The sequence below is a fragment of the Peromyscus californicus genome, unplaced genomic scaffold (assembly GCF_007827085.1).
Source record: "Peromyscus californicus insignis strain IS unplaced genomic scaffold, ASM782708v3 Scaffold_8__1_contigs__length_139910024, whole genome shotgun sequence".
Taxonomy (NCBI): Eukaryota; Metazoa; Chordata; class Mammalia; order Rodentia; family Cricetidae; genus Peromyscus; species Peromyscus californicus.
Genome location: NW_026294606.1, coordinates 58,941,817 through 58,969,271, shown reverse-complemented (window position 1 = coordinate 58,969,271; position 27,455 = coordinate 58,941,817). Strand labels below are relative to the sequence as shown.

The window sequence follows — 27,455 nt, the reverse complement described above, 5'->3', positions numbered from 1 at the left end:
AGACAGACAGTTGTCTGTGGATGGTCAAGGGGAACCCGAGAGTGTATGGGGTCCACAGCCCATCAAACTGCGAGAATGCATATCCTGTGGGTGGTCTGAGAATCAGAGGGTTGCCTGCCTGCTTTTCTTCTCTCTCTCCCTCCTTCCATCTCTCCCTCCTTCCATCTCTCCCTTCCTCTCCCTCTCTAATTTCCTAGCTTCCTGTTTCTCTTCCTTTCTTAACTTCTTTCCTTACATCCTTAACTTCCTCTCTTCCCTACCTCCTCCCCTCCTCCCCTTGCTTCCTCTTTCTTCGTCTTCCTTTATTTTCTTCTTTCATTCCATCCTTTTCTTCCTCATGTTTTACTTTCCTCTTTCCCCTCTCTCCCTCCTTCATGTCCACTCTAGGACAGGCACTCATTGAGGGTATTGGTATAAGAAAGGAGAAGCTTGCTCTCTCTGCTCCAGAAATTCCAGGGAAGGAGAAATACTCAGGAAGTAAGTAAATGAGTTAGTAAATGGGGTCATTTCAGATGGCAGTGAACTCTGTGGTGTAAAGATTGTACTTTATGTCTTCTGAGACAGAATCTTACTGTGTAGCCCAGACTAGCTTTGAACTCATCATCGCTCACACCCCAGCCTCTTGAGGGCTGATATCATAATTATTACCTTCATGCCTGTCAAGAAGGGATCCTTTGGGAAGAGAGCTCAGGGAGTTAGCTTAGACTGGGCTATGCTTAAATTGAGGTCTGAACAGCGAGACAGTATGAAACCTTTGAGATATTAGATCAAATATATTTCCTCTTATTCTGATCCAAGAGAAAGAGTTTTAACTACGACAGACATTTGTGTTTAAATTTTGATCTGGGAAAGGTGCAAGCGCTGAGTTCCTGTGGGAGTTTGAGATCTTGGGGTTTTCTCCTATAGAATCATGGAGGTACCCTGGGTTGGAGGGCTGCCCTTTGGTCTTGATGAAAATTGCTTTTGAACGGAATGAATGATTCAAGGCTGGTGCTGAGTCTGGAATGCATTCTATCTGCATACCCAGGAGGCACATACAAATATTTTCTGGGGTTGTCATGGCTCTGAGAACCATGTTGGAGTTTGTCTTGGAGCTGGTGACACAGTTGTGTCTTGTGTTTTAGGCTTATCGGAGACAAAGTGTATCAGAGTGAAATTACAGAGAAAGAAAAGAAAAGCCGTGATAGGATAAAGGAAAAAAGAAACAAAACCACAGATGATAATGAGTAAGTATCAGGTAGTTAAGCAACTAAAATTCAATTAAACGAAGAGTTCTATCCCTTCCCTTCTTGTCTGTCTGTTCTCTTCCTCCAAACGTTTTTAATTTTAATCAAAATAATTAATATACCTGATTAAAAATGCTTCAGCAAGCACTTAAAATAATAAGAAAGGTTTAATGTGCCTATGCCTCATTCTTGCTTTCTAGAATATATATTTCTAAAAATTGTGTACAGTTGTCTTTATAGTTACCTCCCTAACTATGATTTTCTTGATTTCTCAATAAAAACAAAACATTATCTACAGACTCTGCTGTGAAGGAAGTTTACAATACTTATTTTTAAAGCCAAAAATTTTATAATGTCATTTTCTTTCTCCGTTAGTAGACTGTCCTAGACTATCTCCACCATCTTCAATGGTGATATTCTTTTCCACCCTTCTCTGCCTCATCGTAATTGTTGTACCCATTATTTGTTTTATATAATTTATTTTTGCATTGTTAGAATTATTAACATATACATTCTGGTCTGAAATGATAATTGCATTCTTTTAAACCAACAAACTACCTCTGCTTTTATGTGTGTGCACAGGTATGCACTCACACATCTTATATGTGTGTATATGCACTCACCTGTGAGCGTGTGAAGGCCAGAGGATGACTTCAGGCCTCCTCCTCTACCACTCTCCACCTTAGGTATTTTGAGAAGGGATTTCTCACTGAAGCTTGCTGTTTTGGCTAGATCAGCAATCACTCAAGGAGACTCCTGTCTCTCCTGTCTCTCCAAGCCCATGCCAGGATTACAGGTGATCATGGCCTTACCTGGCTTTTCTGTGCATGCTAGGAACCTGAAGTCAGGTCCTCGTTCGTTCAGCAAGCACTTTTCCCACTGAGCCATCTTTCCAGTCCCAGCGTTTCCCTTGTAATGTTGACTGATCTTGACAGGTGTTATCTAGTACACAAAGATTTGTTTCCTCCTCTACTGGATCAATTGGAAGGGTTTTTTCCCCCTTTATAGAAAAGTTATTTTAGTATCTAAACAAAAGTTTGTGTATTTGTACATCTGATTTTGTTCATTCATAAAGGAATATTGTCTTAGGAAAACTAGTTCTCAAAAGTCACAGAACTTGGTGGTCAGAAATGCCATCAGTAAGAATGGAAGAGCTCATTCTGTGTGGAAGACCTGAGTCTTGGGTTCACTCTGATTCTGAAAAGCAAACCAAACCCAGAGTGCCAGATAAGGGATATTCAGATAAGGACAGACTGCTCCACGTTTATCCTAACATAGTTCCCAAGGACACAGGACGGTGAGGCATTCCAGTCAAGGTGACATTGATGGCTTTACACACAACCCTGCTTGCTTTGAGCCTGTTCAAACAATTCCTCATTGAACTTTTACCTACCCTCTCCTCTTCCCCATTCCCACAATCCTATGTCCCATCTCTTTGTTTAGTGAGATGCCTCACAATGCTTCTGGATGCCATCTCCCTTGGTGCAGCAAAGTTATTAAAAGCTCAATTTGCTGAGCTACAGCTGTGTCCCGAGTTGTCTTTATCAGAATTGTTCAGGATGATGGCACCGGTTAATTTAGTTGGGCTATAAGTCCTGGAGTTTCTAATTGTTTTTCTTTTTTCTTAGGAGATAGAATTTAATTTTGTCACTGTTAACATCTGCTAAGACACATAGTTTGAAATGATAACAAAATGAATAGCTATAACTGGGTTTCTGGATGCAGTGACATCCACCCCACACCCTGGATGCCTGGCCAACATCCATTACATGAGAAATGAAAGATGAGGGCAAATTCTGGTTTCATAAGCTGATGAAATACGGCTGGGTCCTGGCCATGCAATCTACTGCTTTTGCTTTGGAGATCTACTGGAAAACATTTACTCCGGAATCTCCCTTTCATTCCAAGTTGATTTTGTTATTTCTTTGATTCCATATCTTCCTCCTCTTTTATGGTTTTTCACCTTTGTTGAAAGTATATTCTGAAGTAACTTTCACAGCATGGGTGCATGACAGACAAACTTTCTGAGACCTGGATCAGTATTTTGGCTGTGTATGGAATTTACGATGGAAATAACTTTCCTTCTGAACTTTGAATTACTCTCCCAGTGCCTTGTGTAATCAAATCTGGTTTTGCTAATGATGGATGGAAGGTAATCTAACACCATTCCTTCCCCCTGTTTCCTCCATCACATGTTCTGAAGTTTTACTTTAATGGGTTTCTCTGTGATTTCTTTTCCATTTGATCTGCCTAGTGTGGGGTGAAACTTTTTGATCTCAATATTCGTATCTCCAGTTCCGGAAGGGCATGCAGTGAGCCATTCATATGTGGACTGGGATGGTCTCCCCTGTCTGGTCCCCTTTCTTATTCCTTTTCTGATGTATCCTATTGAAGATAGAGCTTGCACTTTCAGTGAGATTTCTCAAGGCAGTTTGAGTCACTTCTTTCCTGCAGCTTCTTCCAGAATGTTCTGAGCTGTAGAATTCTTGTTTAAATGAATTTTTCCCCCAACATACACGTTTTCTTGGAATGTTCTTGAGTGTCTTAACCACCGTTAGTATTCTACCACCTTAAATCGGACAACCTGAACCCCAAGTGCTGAAAACATTTGCAATGGTTGCTCTTTTTATAACTTTCACAGTCATTTATTTTATTTACTGGTAAACACAATCACCAAGGTGTAAACATGTGATATATTATCAACTTTAGAATTATGTAAGATGTCAGCAGTTTCTTGACCACACCTGTAACGGGGAAAACACTATTCACATCTGGACCACGCTCACTCTTGTAGCAGTTCACCTCCGAACTGTCCTCTTTATATCATCTCCTTGGGTCTGTCTCAGGGAGAGTTAAGGGAGGTGGCCAGATATTGAATTCTTTCCTACTCAGTGTTCTTTGGCCCTTGGTAGGAGGCAAACAAACAAACTTGACAGACGCAGTTGAAAGGAGGATTTGTTTCGTCTCACGGTTTCAGAGGGTCTTATCCATCATGGTGGGGAAGGCACATGGTGGGAGCTGCTGTCTGTGAAGCAGGAGTTCGTAGTGCGGCTCCCCACGTGGCAGGAGCAGGAGCAGGAGCAGGAGCAGGAGCAGGAGCAGGAGCAGGAGCAGGAGCAGGAGCAGGAGCAGGAGCAGGAGCAGCAGGAGCAGAGAAAGCTAACCAGGAACTGGGCCAGGCTATTACTCTTCAGGGACCTTTCATTGTTGACCTACTTCTCTAGCTAAGCTCAAAGGTTTCACATCTCCCCCATACAGTGTCTTTGACTGGTGACCAGGAGCCTGTGGGGGATGGGCACTTCAGATCAAACCATGACAGTGGCCTTCCTCTAGTATAGGTCTATATTTCTTCCAAAATTAAAATTAAATTTGATTTTTCTTTATTATGTTACTTGGATTGAATTTAGGGCCTCCTGCTCATTGGGCAAGCACTCTACCCCTGAAGAACATCCATAGCTCTCATTTTTCTTTCCTTAGGGCTGTCGTCTGGCTCGGCCCAAGAGTCTCTTTGGCAAGTATGGCAGGAACCAGGCTTTCCCTTCCCTGAGCTTATTCGTGGTCCATTTTTCTTCCTAACAGGGAGAAGGGGATGGACACGTTCCAAGCTTCTTTAGTGATTCCCAGCAAGGACAAAGCCGCGTTCCTCCTCAGTTATGAAGAGCTTCTGCAGAGAAGGCTGGGGAAATACGAGCATATCATCAGCGTGCGCCCCCAGCAGCTGGTGGGGAGGCTCACCGTGGAGGTGAATGTTCTGGAGAGGTCGGGCATCGCGGCCTTGGAGGTGCTGCCTCTTCACAACAGCAGGAAGAAGGGCAGTGGGGTGGCAGAAGGTGAGTCATTCCTGAGGGTGCTCAGGTCCTGGGGGATGCTCAAAGCTGGGACTGGGATTTCACGAACTCTGCAGAGGAAATGGCGTCCCTTCCACAAAGGCTTCAAGTGTTATAGAAATTGGAAGAAAGTCACTAAACAGAGACAAGGCTTTGTATAATTTTTTTTAAAAGATCAGCTTCCACCAAGAGATGAATAAACGTTTAAGTTTTTTGACATTGTAACCCCACTCTGAGGAAGTGATTGGTAAAGTGTAGGTGAAATTTCTAAAATATTGAGAATATTACATCCAGGAAGCTGATAGTACTTATCAGACAAAACATCCTTATCATTCTAAATATTTAATGTTAGAAAAGCAATTAGTAATGAGCAATGATCAGAGGTAATTTAGCACGTGATGGGGAAAAAGACAAACACATCAGCATGCATGATAATATTAAATATGTTGAACATTGCAGAAGACTAGCAAGTCATATAAAACAGTGATTTCATCTCAAGAGCATAGGGTTATGGGTATGTTTTATAGAAGTCATCTTTTTTTGTGGTGAGTGAGATGGAATCTAAGGCTTTGAAAATGTTAGTCAAGAGCTCTGCCATTGACCTATTCTCCTAGCCTCATCGATCTTCTTCTCGGTGTTCAACAATGGTATATTCTTTCCAAGGTTACATAAAGAAACATGTGTTTGGAGACAGCCTGGCGGTGCTCACCTGTAATCCCAGCTGCTTGGGAGGTTGAAGTAGACGTGAGGGAGTAAGATCAGGCTAGACCGGACAACACAGTAAGACTCTTAAAGTGAAGTCAGAGGATGGCCAGGACATAGCACAGAGAAACAGACTTTCCTAGTATGAGTGAGGCCTAAGGCTCAATACTCAGTACTGGGAAAAAAAAGTGTTCTGATCTGCAGATGATATTAAACAGCCATTTTCAACTTGGTAGAAGCTCTAAATTCAGAATTTTCTTCAATTTTTTTAAAAAACAGAATTTAACTTGCTGAAATAATTATGAAAGATTTAAGGTGGTATATATATGTATTTAAGGTAGACTGTATATGTATATATATAAATATATGTATATTTAATATGTACATATTAAAAACTGAAACATATTGCTGTAAAAGCTTCCATATACAGTATATATTTACATATATTATATATTTTTTCTTTTATTGAAAATAGATTTTTCCCCACATAATTTTTCCTGACTGTGGATTTTTCCTTCCTTTACTCCTCCCAGCTCCCTCCCACCTTTCTTCCCATCCAGATCCACTCCCTTTCTGTTTCTCATTAGGAAACAAAAAGGTTTCTATGGGATAATAATAAAATGTAATATAAGACAAAAACAAAAACTAACACATTAGAATTGGATGAAACAAACAACCAGAAAGAAAAGAGCTCATGAAAAGGCACAAGAAACAGAGACCCACTCATTCTCCATTCAGAGATCAAAGTGGTCTATTTTTAGTCATCATTAATTCCAAATAGTAGTTTGTATTAAACACTTCCTTGTGTATCTCTACGCTTGACACACAAGTACAGCTGAATGCCAGATCCAATCAAATAGTAAGATAGCCATATTCAAACATCACACCAGGGTTGGAGTGACAACGTTTCAGATACCTATGACCTTGAGAACAGGGGACTAGTAAATGAGACGTGAATAGGTAAAAGTGCAGACTCTGAATTAAGTGCCAGTGGCTGCTAGGAGAGTCCAGAGCAGGCACATCTTAACAACAAAAACTGAACTTGACCCTTGTAAGCCACATCGGACTTCAAAAGCCAAAGTGTCGTCAAGCCGTCTGACATTCAGAAATGGCAGGAAATACGACCCTTCATCCTCATGTCCTGTGGGTGGTAGTCACACAGATCGTAGATTTTTGTTCAGCTATTGGTATAAACTGGAAGGAAATTGTTGCCATGGTGTAAAACAGGTCTTCCACATCTGTGCAGCAGGGGCAGAGCCTGTCTCAGTGACTCTGAAGCACTGCCCTACAGAAGTCTCTTGGCTCAGAGTAAGAGCTTGATAATTACCGTTTTATTATTGTCATTATTATGTTCGTTATATTTACTCTTTCTCTCTAGACATCTTAAAACGTATTAAGTACCCTCAGAGGTATATCTGTCTCCAATCAACCTTTGTCTCTTTGCTGGATCTAATCTAATGTCTTTTAAGTAGTACATACCACGAAGTACAGCATCTTCAAAAGCAAATACATACAAAGAAACAAAGAATGGAGAATGCTGTCGAATTTAATATCTCACTCATAGTAACTTTAGAGGGAACTTTTTCTGACTTTCACTGTTTGAAGAAGTATTATTCAGTGGGAGAAGCTTCCCAGAGGCAATGGAGACTTGTAGCAGTGAAGTATCTGTGTAGTGTGCTGTCCATGAGTACTCAGGGTCAGTGAATATATCCTTAGAATGTACTGAAGACAACTGAAATGCATGCTTGCCTAATTTTCAGAACCTCCATAGCTCTGCAGAGCTGGATACATGTTGCGTGCCTCTATTTGTGTGTATGTTTGGGCAGGGTATGAGTTATGACTGTTAGTCAAACAATTGCTTATTGTTTATAGTTGGAGCTTATTAGTATCTCCAAGGAATGTTTTCAGGCCATTGATCTCTTCAGGCCTGTTTATTTTTAAGAAGATTATTTTCTCAGCTCTTTGTAGCAAAGCAGATCCTCTGTCTTCCAGAGCATGGCGATTTCACAGGTGTGTCCTTTAGCCCCATACAGGGTGCAGACTTGCTCACTGACATTCCCCATTGGTCTTTCCAGCTCAGCTGTTTTTGTTCCTGGGAATGGTGAACTCAGCAGCGAGGAGCACAGGATGTTGTGGTTTTGTCTGGCCACCCTTGTGTGCTTCCAAAATAAATCCAGGGTAGAGATCACAGTGGAGTCAGACTTGCACCAGAATGTGAGCTGGGCCTGAGGCAGCATGGCCCAAGGCTGGGTGTTGATTTCTCAGATAGATCTAGCTGTGATTAAGAAATCAGATGTCTGCAATTTGCCTAAATGAGTCTCTGCTCTATGGCTCCATTCCATCTTTTTAAAAAATGATTGATTTATTTTTAGGTTAGAACACAAAGCCATGTGTTTCATCATGGCTTCTTCATACACACGTGTCATTAGACTTCACTTTCATTTGTTCCTTCCCCCCCTCTCCTCACTCACACCCCTCCCTCATTCTTCTGGGCTCCCTTCCAGCTGTCAAGCTAGCCTCCCTTTCTCCTTTCTCCCTACAAATAGTCCATTACTCTCTGTATTTTCTGCCTCTGTTAGGATCTCTTTCTTCCTTCTCATGATTCCCTTTCCAGTTCCATGTCTTATACACACAAAGGCACACACAAACATATCTAGATACACATATGATTTTAAAATCTAGATTTTGCATGTAAGAAATGACATGTAAACTGATCTTGCTGAGTCTGGCTTCTTGCATTTAATAGTATGATTTCTACTTGTGTTGGTCTTGAGGTATGCATCTTGCCTAAGCATCATTTTGTTAGATACTAGACAGAGCATGTTGCCTATAGTGTTGTCTCATTCAGTCTTTATAACAACTTTATTAGTCCATATCTTTTCATGTTTGTTTTCATTATGAAGAAGCAAGCCTTACAGATGTTGTCTGACAAAACTTTTCCTGGAGTGTTGCAACACACACGTCGAATCACCCTAGATAAGGGAACCTACAATAGACCAAAATACGCATACCACCAAGGTCCAACTTGGTGAGCTAATGAGTTTAATTGGGGTTACTGACTTAGTTAGGGTTTCTATTGCTGTGAATAGACACTTTGACCACAGCAACTCTTATAAAGGAAAACATTTAATTGAGGTGGTGGCTTACAGTTTCAGAGGTTCAGTCCTCAATTATCATTGCAGGGAGCATGGTGGCCTGCGGGTAGATATTGTGCTAGAGAAGGAGCTGCTACATGTTGATATGCAGGCAACGGGAAGTAGATTGTTTCATTGGGTATAGCTTGAGCATATATGAGACCTCAAAGCCCACCTCCACAGTGACACACTTCCTCCACAAGACTACACTTACTCCAACAAGGCCATATCTTCTAATAGTAGTGGCCCTTTGGGGGCCTTTTCTTTCAAACCACCACAGTTCTTTATAGGAATATGGGTGAGGGGTCACTTACAGGAGCAGAAATGACTCAAAGACAGCTACATCACAGAAGCCTATAGTTATACTTTTTTTGGACCGCCAGCTCCTAAATAATGACATGGAGACTTTTTACTAATTATGAAAGCTTGGCCTTAGCTTAAGCTTGTTCCCAACTAGCCCTTATAACTTAAATTAACCTGTTTATTTTAATCTATGTTCTGCCGTGTGACTTGTTACTTCTCTTCCATACTATATGTCTGACTTTCTCCACATCTTGCTGGTGAATTCTCGGCCCCTCAGATTCTTCCCAGAGTTCCTATCTCTGCCCAGAAGTCCTGCCTATCCTCTCCTGCCCAGCTATTAGCCATTCAGCTTTTTATTAAACCAATCAGAAGGTACCTTGGCAGAGACATATTTTCACAGTGTACAAAAAGATTATCCCATAACAGAAGCCCACTCCAGCATAGCTGACAGCTCACAAAAGCTGGGAAACCTGGATCACACTGTACAACCTACAAGCAGCCCAACAGGTAGGAGAGTGTCCTTTCCAGATGCCTTAGTTGGTCTAAAATGCTTCCAGGCAGCCAGCTAGTTCCTGCTTCTTCCAGGTAGCTGGTCTTGTGAAGTCTTCTTTAGCAACTAAGCCTTTCTGAGAGTCTTCTTTGCAGCTTGGCTCTGCTTACTCTGGCAAGGAGGGGCCTAATGAATCTGGTCAGTTTCAGGGACTTCCTGGAACTATTTGGAGTTGTTTTTCTTCCTGCCTAAGGAGCTTCTTGAAGGATGGAATGTTTTAATCTTGGAGGAAATTGTTACACAACACAGAAATGCAGAAATATATACTAGGTTGCATATTTAATTATTAATAGAAACAAACTCTTAAGTATAGATCTGACCCATAGCATATAGTCTTCTATTTAAAGAAAAAGTGGTGTGTACAATGGTTAAGGGAGTAGGAATTTAAATTTAAAATGTCTTTCTTGTTAACTATATATATATAAGGAAGAGGGACCAGAGAGATGGTCCAGCAGTTAAGTGTACTCACTGACAGCTCTTACAAAGGATCTGGGTTCAAACCAATTGACTCCTAAACACCCGAAACTTCAGTTCTGGGGGTCCAGTGTCCTCTTGTGGCCACCAGAAGCACTGCACACCCACAGCGCACATACATAAATGTGGGTACACACACACACACACACACACACACACACACACACACACACACACACACACAAAATGAAAGAAAGAAGCAGAAGAAAGACTAAACGCAGTATCTTTACCCCTGCCTCAGTTGATGTGCCTGGTGGATCAGAGCTGAACTCTCCTTCATTGAACTGTTCGATGCTGGTTCACCACAGTGGACATTTTCTTTTGCAACTGGGAGTACAGAAAGTATAAAAAGAATTATATACTTGGTGAACCAGTAATAGTTGTCTGGTGTATATTATGCATAATTGTGCATGCTCTACTTTTGTACAACTGGTAGTGTGGTGTGTGTGTACATCAGTGTTAAGTCATGATTGACACTGTACTTTTAGAATGATCAAAGACCACACCATCTAAGTGATAGGAGTTCTTCAGCTTTGTCGTAGTATTTACAGAACCTCTGCCATATATGCACGTAGTCTGTCATATGCCTCGTTATTATCCAGTGCGTGTCTGTGTTTGAAGTGAAGCCTTTTCTGGGACATAGCTAGCTGGGGTGAATGCTCTTCCAGATGTGCACTGAGGCACATATTTCAAATGTGTATTGGTTCAGGGGTCTCTATTCCATTCTCTCTGTGTAATGATTAATTGTTGTTCTCAACTTGACTGGATATGGAATCGCTCTGGAAACAGTCTCTGTGTTTCTCTATAAGAATGTTTCCAGAAAAAGTTGAACTGAATAGAGAAGATCCACTCTGAATGTGGGTAGTACTATCCCATGGGCTGGGGTCCGAGACTGAGTGAAAAAGAGAAGGCCTGAGCACCAGCATTCATCTCCCTCTGCTTCCTGAGTCTGGACAACTACTTTTCTATTGCTGTGAAGAGACTCCATGACCAAGGCAACTCATAAAAGAAAATATTTATTGGGGCTCACAGTTCCAGAGGGTTAGAGTCCACGATCAGCATGGCAGGGAGCATGGCTGCAGACAGGCAGGCATAGTGCTGGAGCAGTAGAGCAATAGTTAAGAGCTCACATCCCAATCCACAAATTAGAGGCAGGAAAGAGAAGCTACCTGGGATGGCTTCTGAAACCTCAAAGCCACCCCTAATGACACACCTCTTCCAACAAGGCTAACCTCCTCATCCTTCCCAAATAGTCTAACCATTCAAATACAAAAGCCTCTGGGGGGACCTTCTGTGTCTGTCCACCACAGTGACCAACCACTTCATTCTCCTGATTCTCGGCTCCCCAGCCATGATGGATTGTACCCTCAAACTGTGAGAGAAAATAAAAGCTTCTCCTCCTGAGTTGCTTTCATGAAGTGTTTTGTTACAAATGAGAGCAGTAACTAACACAGCCTGCTTACTCTTTGATCTCATGAACAGCCTTCTCTTGAGCTCGCAGCACTTTCCCCACTGCCTTTAGCAGGGTTCCTCTCCAAGCAGCTTTCTTTTGTTCTGTTTCATTTGTTTGTTTCCTTGAGATAGGATCTCACTGACAACCAAGGTTGATCTCAAACTCATGATCCTCCTTCACCAACCTCCACAGTGTTGGGTTTACAGGTATGCGCCACCAAGTCTGTTTTGACTTTCAATAATCCCCCAAACTGGGTAGCTTAATTAGAAAGAAGAGACCCACTAAACTACAGCTTCATTCCCCTTTGCATTGGAAGTTGAAGCTTTTGACAGGTCTATTTGAGAAGCAGTTAGTGACCAGAGACTCACTGTGGTGCAAGATCGAGGCTCTCTGACTTGAGACCAGTACAGTGTCGTGTGTTCAGGAGGGCTGAATCAAACCTATCTTAAACTTCTATGTCTGTTTTCCTTTAGTGCCTTAACAACTGACTTCATCTTTGGCTCTCAGGGCTCTTGAGATTACATTTTCAGTCCTCTGTGGTAGTGCCTGGCATGGAATGGATGCTCAGGAAGTCTTGTTCAGTGAATTAAGGAAGAACCAGCTTTGTAACGAAGAGCTGTTAAGTTTTAACAGTTTACTGTGTTAGTTTTGCCAGGTCTTGGGTCTGTGTCTCCTTTTGTTATGATGGAGGGATTAGACAGCAGACATACTAACTATCCATTTTGTTCTAAAAGACATTGGTTCAAAAAAAATTCTAGCTTAATTCTCCCTTTGCTAGGGCTGCTGGGTGAAATTTTGATGCCTACTTACATTTGATTTGTGGATAAACCACGGACGTTGCCGTGCGACATTCTGGACGTACTAAAAGCTATTGATGATTTGTCTAAAATTCAAGTAGAAGCGGACATCCTGTATTTTGATTTTCTAAATCTGGCAAGTGTCCGTTACTAAAGGGCTGTATTGTGACTCACCACAAAGGCCCCACTTCTGCATTCTTCTCTGGATCCGGCTGCCTTTCAGCAGCTGGAAGGGCAAAGCCCTGTTTGGCCTTGGTGAAATCTCTGAACGTTGGCCAGGAAAACAAGCAATTGTTATGTGAAGATTTTCAGTGTTGTTTAGCTCAGAAGTGACTCAGGTGTGAATCATTTGGCTCCAGAGTTGGTTTTGTTTTCCTTCTTCATCCTGGCATGGAAGCCGGTGTTACCACCTTCCTTGTTCTGACTGTGGCTGGGTTGAGGCCATCTGTGGAGAGCATACTTAGATATGAGTGTGTCACCCAAGTCCAGCCTTCTCTCTTTAGTTAGATAGTGGGCAGCCCATTCTTCCTGTGGGACCTCACTCTTTGGTTCTTTGTTTCTTGGATTCTCCTCTTGTGTGAGATGGGTGTCATTGTGTGAATTAAACCATCAGTCACAGCTGTGGCTAAAATCAGAGCATCATCTGCTGTGTCTGCCCACACACTTCCATAATCGGTATCTTCAGTTCTCATGGAAGGCTGCTTTGTCTACCTGCCCAGCCATCTATAGATATGGCAATGACCTTCCTGTTAAGTGTTCAACACATATGAGCTTTCTTCACATTCAAATATGGAAAACTGAGAGTCGGTAATATATTATTTGAGGGAGGGAGAAACTTAAAGACGTAGTGAAAAAGCAAACTTGTTAAGAAGTTTGAGCAAACACCCCTTAACTATATATAAAAAAAGACCTCTTGAATTCTAAAATGTGAATTTTCATTATTCTTCTATGCTGTATGATGCTACCATGCTTACATAATGCTTTCTCCAAAAAGAAAAAACCCACACCAATTGCATTAGTTACTTTTCTCTAATTTCTCAGACCAATGAAAAGGCAGCATAAGGATGGAGGGCTCGTTCTGGCTTCTGGTTCAAGGGGCTCCAGTCATTGTGTGTGTGGGGGGCAGTCCCGGAGACAGGAGAGTGAAGCGGCTGGTCACACTGTGTTTGCAGTCAGAAGCAGAGAGCAGATCTCGGCTCACTTCATCCTTTGTATTCAATCTAAGACTCCAGCTCATTGAATGGTGCTTCCGACACTCAGGATGGGTCTTCTCACATTAGTCAACTCACTGTAGATGAGTCCTCACAGACATGCCCAGAACTGTGTCTCCTAGGTGACTCTAGAGCCAGTGAGGCTGACGATCACTAGTAATCATCATAGCAAACAGGTGAGAAGAATCCTTCCCAATAAGAAAACTTTATTTAATGAGAGATTTGTAAAAAGTAACCGGTTTCTTCCCATTGCCTCTGCTTTATTTCTATTTCAATGCTCAGCTGATTTGCATGACCTTTGTCTTTATTGGGATCATCAAACTGTTGATGCCCAGTAAGTCCCAGCATTTTCGACTGCCTGAAATTTAACAGAGTATCCCAGATAATGAATTTTTATAAACAAACCCAGACCATCTAGCCTCTTTTCAGGGGAAATGAGTAGGCGGTGTTTGTTTGGAAATCCTTTTGTAAAAGGCTCAGGTATTGGCAGCTTTGGGGTTGACAGTAGCCAAACCCGAAGCCCACAGGAAACAGAATCAAGGAAATCCCTCTGTTCATCAGCTCTTGGGGCTGTAGCTTCCAGCTAGTGTCCTCGAGCATGGTTCATTGGCTCCTACGTATTTTCACCTTTAGATATTTCACCTAGTAATTGGCATCCTTCCCCTAACATTTGTGGCTGTCTAAAAGAATATCTATCTGTGACTAGCATCTTAGGTTTAGCACAAAGCCAAGACTTAAGTTTGTGTCCTCTGAACCTTGCTTTCTCTATATATAAAACAATATATAATGTATTATATAACCAACTGAATGTGGGTTTTGTCTTTAAAAGATAGAATCAAATAGACGACAATGTAATAGCATTTATAAACATGAATTTCTTTAGCAAAAGTTATGAATCTTCAGTTCTGAAAAAGAGTATACATTCATTCATATGAAAATTCTGCACATCCTTTCAGGGGGCTCTCTGGAAGCAGTTAACTCCAGTGTGCTTTATAAAAATTATTCTTGGTATAGACACTCTTAAATTCCAATCAATAATGTACATAAGGACATGCAAGACCTTTCCAAATTATTTTTTTTCCCCAAGCTCTCGTGGAGTAAACTGTGATTCCAGATGAAGACTAGTTGTCATCCAAAGAGAGTTTCTTTCCTTTTAATTTGTCTTTTCTAATGGGCAGAGTACAGGAAGTGACTCCAAAAGAGAGAGGACTGTGATGGTTAAGCTTCATTATCCGCTTGACCAGATTTAGAGTCACCCAAGACACATCTCTGGGCATGTCTGTGAAGGTGCTTCCAGAGCTGTTCCCCTGAGGACCAAAGAAAGGCGAAGCCTGAATGTGAGCATCACCATCCAGTGGGCTGGTGTTCTTAAAATCAAAAGGAGAAAAGAAGAAAGCAAGTGATACAATGTGACCAGCTGCTTCGCCTCCTGCTGCGAGTCCTCACTGGGGTGGACCGTACCCTCACACTGAGCCAAAATAAAGCCTCCCTGCCCTAAGTGGCTGCTGTCAGCCATTCTGTCAGAGTAACTGAAAACTAACGAAGACATGGACTGTTAGGTATTGAACAACTATTACGTACCAGGAGCCACGATCAACATCTTCCACATGGGATCTCACTAAGTCCCAGGAATGATGCATGCTGGTGGTGCTCCATTTTCCCAGGTGTAGAACTCCAGCACTGAGCCAATCATGTAGTCTGTGAAACGCCAGAGCCAGCACTCTTTGCTATTACATGGCTTCCACAGGCAATACTGTTTCTTGCTTTTGAAGTCAAAGCTTTACACGGGAGGACGGCCTGACGGGAAGGCTGGTAGCCTGAGAGGAGTCAGTGGATGCAGAGAGCAGCAAGTACATTTTCTGGATGGCAGTGACAAGATACAGTGCCCGTAACTGGGGCAGCCGCTGCCGTCCACTCCTTCCCCTTAACCAAATGGGCAGACAACAAGAGAAGGAACATAAACAAGACCTCTCATTAGACAAGTATGGCAGTTGCTTCCTTTCTCTGGTCAGCTTGTAAACCCTTCCTTTGCAGTAGTCGTTGTCTTTAGAGCATGGTGAAGGGCCCTGCCAACTCAACTCACTGGGTTTGTGAAGTACTGTGTGATAGTTCTCAGTATTAGCCTCGGTTCAGAACAAAGAAGAGTCAATAGTAGATAGTATTAGTTTGCTTTGGGGTTTAGGTGAGTAGCTGGAAGTCTATATTAATAGAATGATCAGATTTCCCTTTCCTCTAATGAACAGAGGATTTTATTTTCCCTTTTCTTTTGTGTTTGTGTGTATAGGTGTGCATACCTGTGTTTGTGTATGTGAAGGCCAGAGGTCAACTCATTTTTTGCTGAACACCTTTTTGTTTTTGTTTGTTTGTTTAAGACAGAATTTCTCAGTGAACCTAGAACTCACTGATTGACTAGATTGCTTGGTGAGAGAACAGCAGGAATCCCATCTCCACCTCTCAGCACAGGAATTACAGGCACTCATTACTATGTCCATCTTTCTACATGGGTGCTGGAGATCAGTACTCAGGCCCTCATGCTATATTGTCTTCTTAGTCCAGAACATTTTCACTTTCTAGAGTTATGGGCAGGTGGGTCAGGTCAGAGTATAAAAGGGCTTGCCATGCAAGCCTGACAACTTGAGTTTGATGCCTGGAGCCCAAGAGGGAAGGAGAGAATGGACCCCCGAAAGTTGCCCTCTGACCTCCTCATGAATGCCATGGTACACATGACCACTCCTATACAATAATAGTTTTTCAAATATGCTGCTCTTGAATTGTTCCCCATTGTGGTAGAAACCCTGCTGGGTCACCTTTACTGTGTGGCATGTAGTGGGTGCAAGCCAGCATCAGGAATTTGGCCTCTTGGTGAAGAACCAAACAGAATCCACCCACTCTTTGGGCGTGTGAAATAAGTGCATTTATTTGAAACTCATGAATTTTCATCATGAATGAACAAACACCAGAGGTCAACAGGAAACAAAAATAATACACATCCTTTCTCGTGGTCTGTATCAAAGAGCCTAGTCAAATAAATCAGAAGAAAGAAATTATAGTCTTTAAATTCCCAGGGCTTTCACTTTGTTATGAATCGATTAAGTTGAGGAACTTGTATAAAAGCATTTTTATGAGGAGATTTGGAACAAGATAAAGTGGGTACATGCTGATAATGTAAAGAGAATTGTTAGATTATTGCAGAACGTTGGGATAAGTGTACTTACATAAACAAAGGGCATGATGGGTTCTGCATGTAAGGTATGAGGTCTGGGTGAAAGGCATATCCTTTGTTTTCCATTGTCAGAAACCAGAGTCACCTATAGGACTTGTTGAAGTTCCTTCCAGAGTTTCTGATTCAGGGTTTCCGTTAAGAGCCTGAGAATTGACATTTCTAGAAAGTTCCAAGGTGTGGCTGATGCTGCTCTTCTACGACTGCAGCCTGCTTTACATACTGCAGGTGACTCTTCCAGGGTTTGCTTGGACACTTCCAATGAAGTGAGAGGTGACAGCTGCTGGTGCCACCAGAGCAACTTCCTTCAGTTTAAGTGACATGACGTGGCAAGTGCTTCCCAGTAACCTTACCCCTGATTCTGCCTGCTGGACCATCTCTGGATACCCTTAATCCCCATAGATGTGGCTCTACAGCACATTTACTCCAAGGAGAAGAACAGGGAGAGGTTCACTTGGCAAACTATGCTTCTTGTGTTCCATGCCTCAGAGAATCTGTTCAATTCATTCTACTTTCCAACTCCCATGTTTAAATTAAAAAAGGGAATGAAGTGCATAAAACTTACATGCAAGTATTGATGACTTATATACACACATACACATCAATGCACTTATACTAAGTACACCCATATTGCTGCATTGTACATCAAACATAGGACACTTTCCTTCAAAGGTTCTTTTGTATTCTTTCTAACTTATTATCTATACTCCCAAAGGAGCACTCACCCTACTTCATTTGCCTTTGGACAAGATGTATTTGACTTTGAACTCTATGTCAGTGAAGGATAGAGAATATATCCCCCACTCTCTGATGCTCTCCCTCAACATAACTATCAGCATCATCAGTAGATTCTTTTATTGTGATAGTCATGTATCATCCCAAGTGTGACATGTCCATAATGCCATATTGAATTCCTCCTACTTTGCAAATGCTTAAGTGTGATATTATAACACATTGCTTGGCGTTATGCTTAACACAAGCCAGCATGGTGATAACTACATCATGTCAATGGATCTTTTGAAGAGCATGACATTGGTACTACTATTTATGTATTTAAAGATGGCTTGGTAACCTATGCAAGGACTCACACCTGGTACAAGGTGGATCAGTATATGACAAAGTTCTGACTTTCTGTGATGGTTAATACTGTCAACCTGACAGGACCTAGAGTCACCCAAGAGACAGACCTCTGTGTCTGTGAAGGATTATCTAGATTAGGTTCATTGAGATGGAAAAGATGACCCTAACTATGGATGGCACTGTTCCATGGGATGGGGTCCTAGACTGAACAAAAAGGAGAAAATGGGCTGAGTAGAGTATTCATCTCTGCTTTCTAACCTTTGTTGTAACATGACCAGCTTCTACTCCTTTATGGTCTGTATCCTCTCAAACCATGGGCCCAGATAAAACCCTTTCTTCCTCGAGAAATTAACAGAAGTTCTTAGAAGATACCAGGGGAACTTTAAACAGATTGAAGTCTGACATCCTGTGTCTATGCAAAAAGGTAATCTTTTCAGGAAAGATCTTTCTAGCTTCAGCTATTTATTGTGTTTACATCTTATTTGCAGGCGATACGGGTCCTCCCCCTTCTACTGTTATCAACCAAAATGAAACTTTTGCCCAAGTTCTTTTTAAGCCTACTGTGGTCCAACAAGCTAAGATTGCCCAGAATGGAATTTTGGGAGATTTCATGATTCGATACGATGTCAAGAGAGACCAGCGTATTGGTGACATCCAGGTAACAACTTCCATGTTGCCACCATATGTGGAGCATGGTCCCTTCTGTTCGATTCACACTTATGGATTCCAATACTTACCTAAAGGTGAAAGGTATTTTTGGTTCTCCGTAAAACTGTTTAAACCCAAAATACATCTTCAAAGAGACCAGTGATGCTCCCTTGCTGGCTGCCAAGGGTACCTATTTCGCGCTTCAGTAACCTGGACAGCAAATGAAATCTATAATATAATTTTCCCTGTGGTGTTTTAGATGGGGTTAGAATCTTAGCACTTCTTCAACTTTAATTAAAAGAGACTGTTCCGTAGCTTATTTCCCTTTAGGTTGTATTGCTGCAGAGACAAGGTGAGAATATTAAGATATGGGGATGTGCACAGAGAATGAATGCAGACAACCTTGATACCTCACTGTGTAAGATGATTAGGAAAAATAGTGAAGGAAGCAGGATTCTCAAGAAGCAAGGTCAGAAGGAGATGCAGAATTAAAGTTGATGATTTGTCATGGTCTATGTATCTATATTATGTATACATGTATATTATGTTCAAGGTGATGCAGATTGAACCCAGAGATATACACATCCTTGGGCAAGCATTCTTATCACTGAGTTCCAACCCCAGTCCCTAATGAATATGTTTAAAAGAAATGATTCTACTCTATTATATTAATTAGCAACTAGTTCTCTTGGAGGGATCGAAGACTGTAGACAATTTTGTTGTTGGTGTGGAATGTGACCCTAGGCTGTCTCATGCCATCTTTGTGTTCTAGAATTTCCAAAGACTGTTCTATCATTTTCCTTCCCTTTCTGAATGCCACTTCGGCTGCTTTATTTTTCTCCACCAGGTTCTGAATGGTTACTTTGTGCACTACTTTGCTCCTAAAGACCTCCCTCCTTTACCCAAGAATGTGGTTTTCGTGCTTGACATCAGTGCCTCCATGGTGGGAGCGAAACTCCAGCAGGTGAGTGAGTGGGTGCCTCCCGCCCATTTTCTGCTCATGCTTTTGACCAGGTCAGTGATCTGCCTTTTGAATGACATTCAGTTGATGCCAAATGTCTGTTTTGACACCCAACTATTCCCACTTACAGACATCCTGAAGCTGACTCATGTAAGCTGTTGGTAGATTCTATGGATTTAAGAAAGCAGAAGGACAAGCTAGAGGGAACTTGGCAGAGAGGACAATGTGAGTGAAATAGGAGCACATTGAGGGGTCCACTCAACAGTATTGTTAGCTGACCACAGTGATGTACATTAGAATACAAAAGCTTAGGAGTCTGAGGCAGAAGGAACACAAATTCGAGGCTAGCCTGTGGTACACAGCAAGTTTCAGGAAAGTCTGGCTACATAGTGACACCTAGTTCAAAACAAGGCAAAACGAAACAGAACAAAATGAAACAAAACAGAACAGTACCATATTAACAAAAATTGTGTCCAGTGAGGATTCTTTTGTGGACAGTGGAACAGAACTCTTAGAAGTCAGTGGGATAATGCTTTTGTACACTGGTTTAATAAAACATTGATTGGCCAGTAGCCAGGCAGGAAGTATAGGCAGGATAAGCAGATAAGGAGAATTCTGGGAAGGGGAAGGCAGAGTCAAGAGTCGCTAGTCAGCAACAGAGGAAGCAAAATGTGAAGGCAGAACTGAAAAAAGGTACCAAGCCATGTGGCTAAACAAAGATAAGAATTATGGGTTAATTTAAGTGTAAGAGCTAGTCAGTAATAAGCCTGAGCTAATGGCCAAGCAGTTATAATTAATATAAGCTTCTGAGTGATTATTTTATAAGAGGCAGCTGGACTGCCAGGCTGGAGGAATGCGGGACCTGATGGGACCAGGCAGGACAGAGAAACTTTCAGCTACAGAAGTCCCTTTGACATATTCACAGAACAAAGAATTCAGGTCTTAAAAATTCAGTAGTTCTCACAAAATCCATAGCCTGTCTCCAAAACTCCAAGTTCAGAAGGGTCATTAGAGGACGTTTCCATTGTTGGCTGACGTCTATTGTTGCTGTTGAAAGGCAGTAAATTTTTAACTTGTGTTCTCTTCATTGGGATTATTTATTGGTGTCTGATTTTGTGACTTTCTCCTTTATACTAGTTTTCTGTAATTTTAGAATGATGGCTTCTTACTTATTCTTCCTGAGAGGTTTTCTTTTCATACTTTATGAATTTGTGGATTTATGGATGTGATGTTAGCTTTCATTGACCACTGGTCACGATCTAGACTTGCCTGGGAAGGGAGCATCTGGATGAGGTTGCCCTGTAGGCATGTTTCAGGGGATCTTTATTATGTTAACTGGGGTGAGAAGGCTCCCCACTATGGGCAGCATCATTCCCTAGGGAATTCAAAACCACTGAAGAGTGAAGAAAGGTAGCTGAGCACTTAATGTGCATTCATTCCTAGAAAAAGACAATATTGATTAATAATAATAATAATATAAAAAAACCTGTTCCAGATGCACTAAAGGGCTAAGTAAAAATAATCAGTGAGCCACATTCAAGGCTATGAAAAAAAATAGTTTCATTATTAACTAGGTTTATAGCAAAGGGCAAGTTTTTAAGGATAAAAATAAGAGCTGAATGTGACTACAAAGGAAAAAACACAATAATTTCAGGTAAAAGAAAAATGTAAACTTCTGGTATAAATTAAAAACAGCCGGGCGGTGGTGGCGCACGCCTTTAATCCCAGCACTCGGGAGGCAGAGCCAGGCGGATCTCTGTGAGTTCGAGGCCAGCCTGGGCTACCAAGTGAGTTCCAGGAAAGACGCAAAGTTACACAGAGAAACCCTGTCTCGAAAAACCAAAAAACAAAAAACAAAACAAACAAACAAAAAAAAAACAAAAGCGCCGGGCGGTGGTGGCGCACGCCTTTAATCCCAGCACTCGGGAGGCAGAGGCAGGCGGATCTCTGTGAGTTCGAGGCCAGCCTGGTCTCCAAAGTGAGTTCCAGGAAAGGCGCAAAGCTACACAGAGAAACCCTGTCTCGAAAAAACCAAAAAAAAAAAAAAAAAAAAAAAAAAAAACAAAAAAAAAAAACAAAAGCAATAAATGACTGGAAAGCTATATGCAGGAAACAGATAACTGTTTATCATCCATAAACATTGAGCTATTCCAGATCAATAAGAAATAAACTGTCCTAAGAAAGAGAACAAAGGATGTAAGACATGAGAAAAAAAATCCTTAAGAATATGAAAAAGGGAGGTGACCATATTAACAACTAAAGAGAATTAAAGAGAGCATCAAGCTCTCTATGATCCTAAGTGTATTACATGAATTATGTCATATGGAAGTGTTTAGTCTTTATAATCATTTTACTACCATCCCATTTTATTGATGGAAAAACTGAGGGTTTTCACAAGTACATAACCTGGCTAGCAAGTGGGAAGTTCAGGCTTTGGTTCCAGGTCTGCTCTGAAGCCCACAAACCAAACCATGGAACTATTGTACCATTATGTGAGCAACAGCGTGCAGCCAAGAGAGGACAAGGTCAAGGATGCAAGGTCAATGCTATCTCTTAGTTTAAGACTCCATCGAGAAGGCTGCATTCTGGAAGGCATGAGTTTCTTCCTTTATGCAAGAACAATTGAATGACTGATGTGAGACTGTCGCTCTTCTCCTTTCTTCTGGCATTTCTGGACACTAAAATCCTATTCCTTGCTAGTCACTGTCAGTCTGGCATGCTTCTGTCTCCTGGCTTCTAAGCAACTGCATGGCCTCTTTCCAGGAGAACCACCCTGGAACAGCCAGACACATGTCTGAGCAATTTGCAGAGCCCCTTGCTGCCTTGGGTGGTTTTGCAAACTCCTATTTTAACAATCTGTGATTTCCTCGGAGCCACAGCACTGGGTGGAAAGCTCAGCTGGCTCGTGGGAGAGTCTCATAGACGATGCCATATAACTGGTGAAAAAGAAGATTGTCCCAAGCACAAGGCTTTTGTATTGTGTCAACAGGCTTGGCAATATGAGACATTTGTCACAGGTCCACTTGGATCCTGTTACGAATCATCCTCCATGCTTTTGGCTTCTCAAAACTTGGACGGGCTTGAACAATTTCACTGCTCTTATCGTGGGGTTGGGAGTACAGGTGGTATTTAATAATTATTCAAGGGCTGCAGAGATGGCTCAGCGGATGAAGGCAGTGACCATGCAGGCCTGAGGACCTGACTTTGCCTCCCAAGGGTTGTCCTCTGACTTCTACACATGTACAATGACACACGAGGGTGCGCGCACACACACACACACACACACACACACACACACACACACACACATTAATTTAAAAAATACCTACTCTAACAATTGCTTTATAAGGAACTGTAAACATTGAGCTGGGGAGATGGCTTGGTCAGCAAAGTGCCTGCCATGCAAGACTGAGGACCTGGCTCTGGATTCCCAGCATCCATGTAAAAGAAGCTGGGTGTGATTGACTCTTGCCTAAACTATCAGCACTAGGGAGGCAGAGACAGGAATATCTCTACGGGTTTTTGGCAAGACAGTGTAGCAGGACTGGTGAGCTCCAGGCTCAGTAAAAGGCTATCTCAAAAATAAATAAATAAATAAAACGTGGAGACTGAATAAGGGAGACTTGTGATACTGGCTCCTGGCCTCCACACATGTGAGCACACACACGAATACAGATGCATGCACACACACCCTCCCCACACAACCAGTGAAGCTCGTGTAACTGGGGAAAAATGCATACTCAGTCGGAGGCGTGTCTGTACCTGGGGGCCCCTAAATCTGTATGCATCCAGAATTTTCTGGTTCTTTCCCTAGTGCAGTGGAAATGTGCATCTGGATGCTAGGGCTTCCTCAGTTTGAGAACAGAGATGGGAACTCCCTCTTGCTGCTGGCACACGCTTGGCTTTTTGTCTCCCATGTGGTTTTGCAGATGAACATGTTGGGAGGTGGCTCCGACACTGGGTCAGAAAGACTTCTGCTACTCAGTCCAAACCCTCAATGAAGCGGGAGCCGAGAAGGGTGATGGGGAGACAGATGATGTGGCCAGGGTGCCTGTCTTTCTTTTGTTCGTTGACTTGCACAGCTAAGGCCCGAGTATCTGCAAACATGTCTGTCCTGGGGGGACATTGGTGATGCCACCGTGGCTACTAAGAAGCTTTTTCTGGGCTGACAAGATGGCTCAGTGAACAAAGGAACTTGCTGTTATGCCTTACGAACTGCGTTCAATTCCTGAGGCCTTCATAGAGGGAGAAAATTGAGTCCTGAGAACTGTCCTCTGACCCCCTACACCCCCACTCACTCACACAAGTAGATAAGTGTAAACATTTTTTTTTCAAAAAATACATTTTTCCTCGACCAAAGCTCACACTTTCCCCTCAAATTTGTACAATTACTATTGTTGTTGTTGTTGTTGTTGTTGTTGTTACTAACTTTTCTATTTTGGTGCACGTGTGTGTGTCAATGAGAGAGAGAGAGAGAGAGAGAGAGAGAGAGAGAGAGAGAGAGAGAGAGAGAGAGAGAGAGATGAGTGGAAATCAGAGTGCAGCCTGGAATGCTGGCCCTTCCCTTCTACTTTGTGTGAGAAAAGGTCGTTTATTGTCCCCCACTGCATGTGCCAGGCTTGCTGACCCTTGGGCTTCTGGGGATTCTCTTGTCTACACCTTACCCTCGCCATAGGAATGCTGGGGTTACGGTTGCTCACTACTTCATCAGCTTTGGGTAGGTTCTGGGTATTTGAACTCAGGTCCCCACACTCTTGCGGCGAACGCCTTACCGACTGAGCCATCTCTCTGGCCCTCCAGTCATCTGTTTGACTGGATCTGTTGCTTTCACCTTCATTGTGAGGCCTGGCTCTGGGGTCTCTCTAACAGCTACAGTGATGAATGGCTCATTTCACAGGTGTTCCTCCTGTTGGGATTCCCTTGACACTCGGCACCACTCGGTGCCAGCCCTGGGTTCCCAGGTGGCGTGAATGGTTGTCTTCCATCCTCTCATTGATTTGGTAGACAGTATCAGAGGATAAAGAACACGCACAGCATCCTTTGTCTGTCGTTCACACCTTGACATTAGGGAGACTGTGAGTTAGCAGGTGGGAAGGACTTTCTCTGGTGTCCTGTGTAACAGCGTGTGCTTCATTCATGGGCACCTTTCATGCTTCTAGGGTATCAGTTTCTTCCAGAGTGTTCCAAATCTAGCTACCAGTAGCTAGTTATATTATTTTTCATGTTACCTTCCAGGTGAACAGTCTGTGAGCTCCATGGACTTGGGGGGCATCTTGATTTTAACCATCATAGAATGTATTCCCAGTGCTTATCACAGGAGCATTAGATTTACTTTGTGTTTTTTTTTTTTAAGGTACAGTACATATAATTGAGTGATTAGTACTTACTAAGCAAGCACACTTTTTAAAAATGTACTTTTTATGTGCTTATGTATGTGCATGTGTTAATGTGTATGCACATATGTATGCAGGTGCTCATGTATATGTGTGCTTGTCCTTACGGAGGCCAGAGGCTGATGTTGGATGTCTTATGTATGTGCATGTGTTAATGGGTATGCACGTATGTATGCAGGTGCTCATGTATATGTGTGCTTGTCCTTACGGAGGCCAGAGGCTGATGTTGGATATCTTCCTCAACCATTCTCTTTCACACTTTTTGAGACAGAAGTCCCAGTGTATATACACTTACAAGCAGTAATCCTTTGGCAGTGCAAAGCCAGGCTTCCAGGGCCAAATGGAGGGGTGATAAGAATCACATAGAGAGGCAGTAATTGTTAATTATCATTTGCAACCCAAAAGGGAAGTGACTAATGGGGAAACGAATTAACTAAAGGTTAAATTTGGGTAATATCTAAGAAAAGGGATCTTATGTGTTCAATTATAATCTTAAACGTGATTGGTAGAAAATGTTAAGAATCTATAAGTTGCTAGGTCAATGGGAGAAAATAAAACTGTCTTCTTTTTTCCTGTGGCTCCTATCTGTCCAAGCTATCTGCCGTTTTTCTTCAGGGTGGGGGAAAGTGTGCTCTGTCACTAGGCAACTTGTGTTCAGCCAGATGCCTCTGGTGATAGTTAAAGGGAGATCTGGAACTGGAGGTAAGATTTGGGAAAGGAGGTAGTTAAGCTTAGTTAGCACATCTGCCAGGCCTTTTCAAACAGGTAGCCTGGATGCTTAAGTCTGTTCTTAGAGAGAACAGAGGTGTCTCTGATAAGGTACTTTCCTCTGTCTGGGGATGGTCCTGGCCGGATGCTGCTAATGATGATAATTACAGGGAGGCTTGAACTGGGGTTCTGGCTGTGCATAGCTGTCAGCCCACAGATTATCTAAATATTCCTTTAGTAGAGGGGAAATGGTGCCCAATAAATGATGGAAAAGCTACAAGAGCACACAAGAAACTCATAGCAGAAAACGACTGATAATCAAAAGCCAAATATCACCAAGACTCCTTGAGCCTCAGCTTGACCTCTGGAAGGCCCTTGGCTTCTTCCAGGTATTAGCTTTGTCACAATCAGCTGAAATCCTGCTTTGTATAATTTTGCTGCTTGCAGTACCAGTCTGAAGCCTTCCAAGGTAACATTAGTTATGGACCACGTCTCAAACTTTGAGTCTCCATCTGCTCTTGTTGGCATATAATGTGATGGAGAATGCTGCTCAGTGCAGATGAATGCACACAGAAATCTCCTTCCCAAGGGTCCAGCCGGCAGCTGGGTGCTATGAAGAACTAATGATGTGATTCTGCTTTGATGCATAAAATGAATGAGCAACATATTCTTATAAACAGGGTTGCATATTTCTTTCACTTCCGTGATTTGGTTGAGCAGGTTGAACCTGAGCATGAAGGCTATGGAGATGCTAAGTGAGGACATGAGTGTGAAGTCCAGTAATGTCCAATAGTCTAGCTCATGGGTCTCCATGAACCTGTGAACTTGCCACATTTTGAAAGGGAGGATTCTGGAAGATACCAGGGTATAAAAGGAGTAGCTTTTAGGTGATAGGGATCAAGGGAGGTAGCATGCACTAACCTAACATCTAGAAGGTGTGGGTGGGCATGAGTAGTGGAATTCAAAGGACCTCTTCAGACTTGGGGTCTACTCAGGAGGATGAAGCTTCCAGAATGAATGAAGACTCAGGACAAATGTGTGTTGCAAGCATATCAAATGAGAGTGTGTCTAAAAACCTGGGAGGGATTAGAAGACAAAGAATGTGTGGTATCATACAAAAGACAATTAATATGAAGTACCAGGTATCCTGAGTGCCTGTTTAGATCTTAGACATCATTGTAAGCACCTACATTGGAAGCAGTCCCGTGGCCCTAGGAAATAACAAAAGAGCCTAGCCTCCTTTGTTTTAGTTTTTGGGGATTTGTGAACTTCCTCGAAAGATGTAATACCTTCAAGCAGGTTGTTACCATTGTAACTACTTTTCAAAGTGATTCATTTTTATTTTATGTGTATGCATGTTTGCCTGAATATATGTGTATTGCATGACGTATGTCAAGTGCCTGAAGAAACCAGAAGAGGAAGTTGAATCCCCTGGAACTGACTTACACATGGTTGTGAGCTGATGTGAACGCTGGGAACTAAACTTAGGTCTTTCACAAGAGCAGCCAGAACTCTGAGTCTCTGAGCCATGTCTGTGGTCCCAGAAGTCACTGTAACTACGTATCACCAATGTGTATGTCTGCTTGTTTGTTATTTTGTGGTACTGGGGATTGAACGGAAGACTTCACCCATGCGAGGCAAGAACTGGACCACTCAGCTACACCTCCAGCCCAGCAATCCTCCTATTGTTCTGCACCCATAGATAACACACAAAGAAATAGAAATGTCATATTCTAACAAAACTGTATTTCGCAGAACTAACTGAGGT

The 27,455-nt window shown here is 42.3% G+C and overlaps 1 protein-coding gene across 1 annotated transcript in view; it reads left to right on the top strand.

Annotated features, from left to right (window-relative positions):
- Positions 1-27,455, top strand: part of Itih5 (inter-alpha-trypsin inhibitor heavy chain 5) — a 95,910-nt gene that overhangs the window by 29,288 nt on the left and 39,167 nt on the right. Inside the window, exons 4-7 of the mRNA XM_052728073.1 lie at positions 1,125-1,226; positions 4,806-5,056; positions 18,466-18,635; positions 19,473-19,589. Coding sequence (XP_052584033.1) covers positions 1,125-1,226; positions 4,806-5,056; positions 18,466-18,635; positions 19,473-19,589 — 640 coding nt within the window. The remainder of the gene's footprint in view (positions 1-1,124; positions 1,227-4,805; positions 5,057-18,465; positions 18,636-19,472; positions 19,590-27,455) is intronic.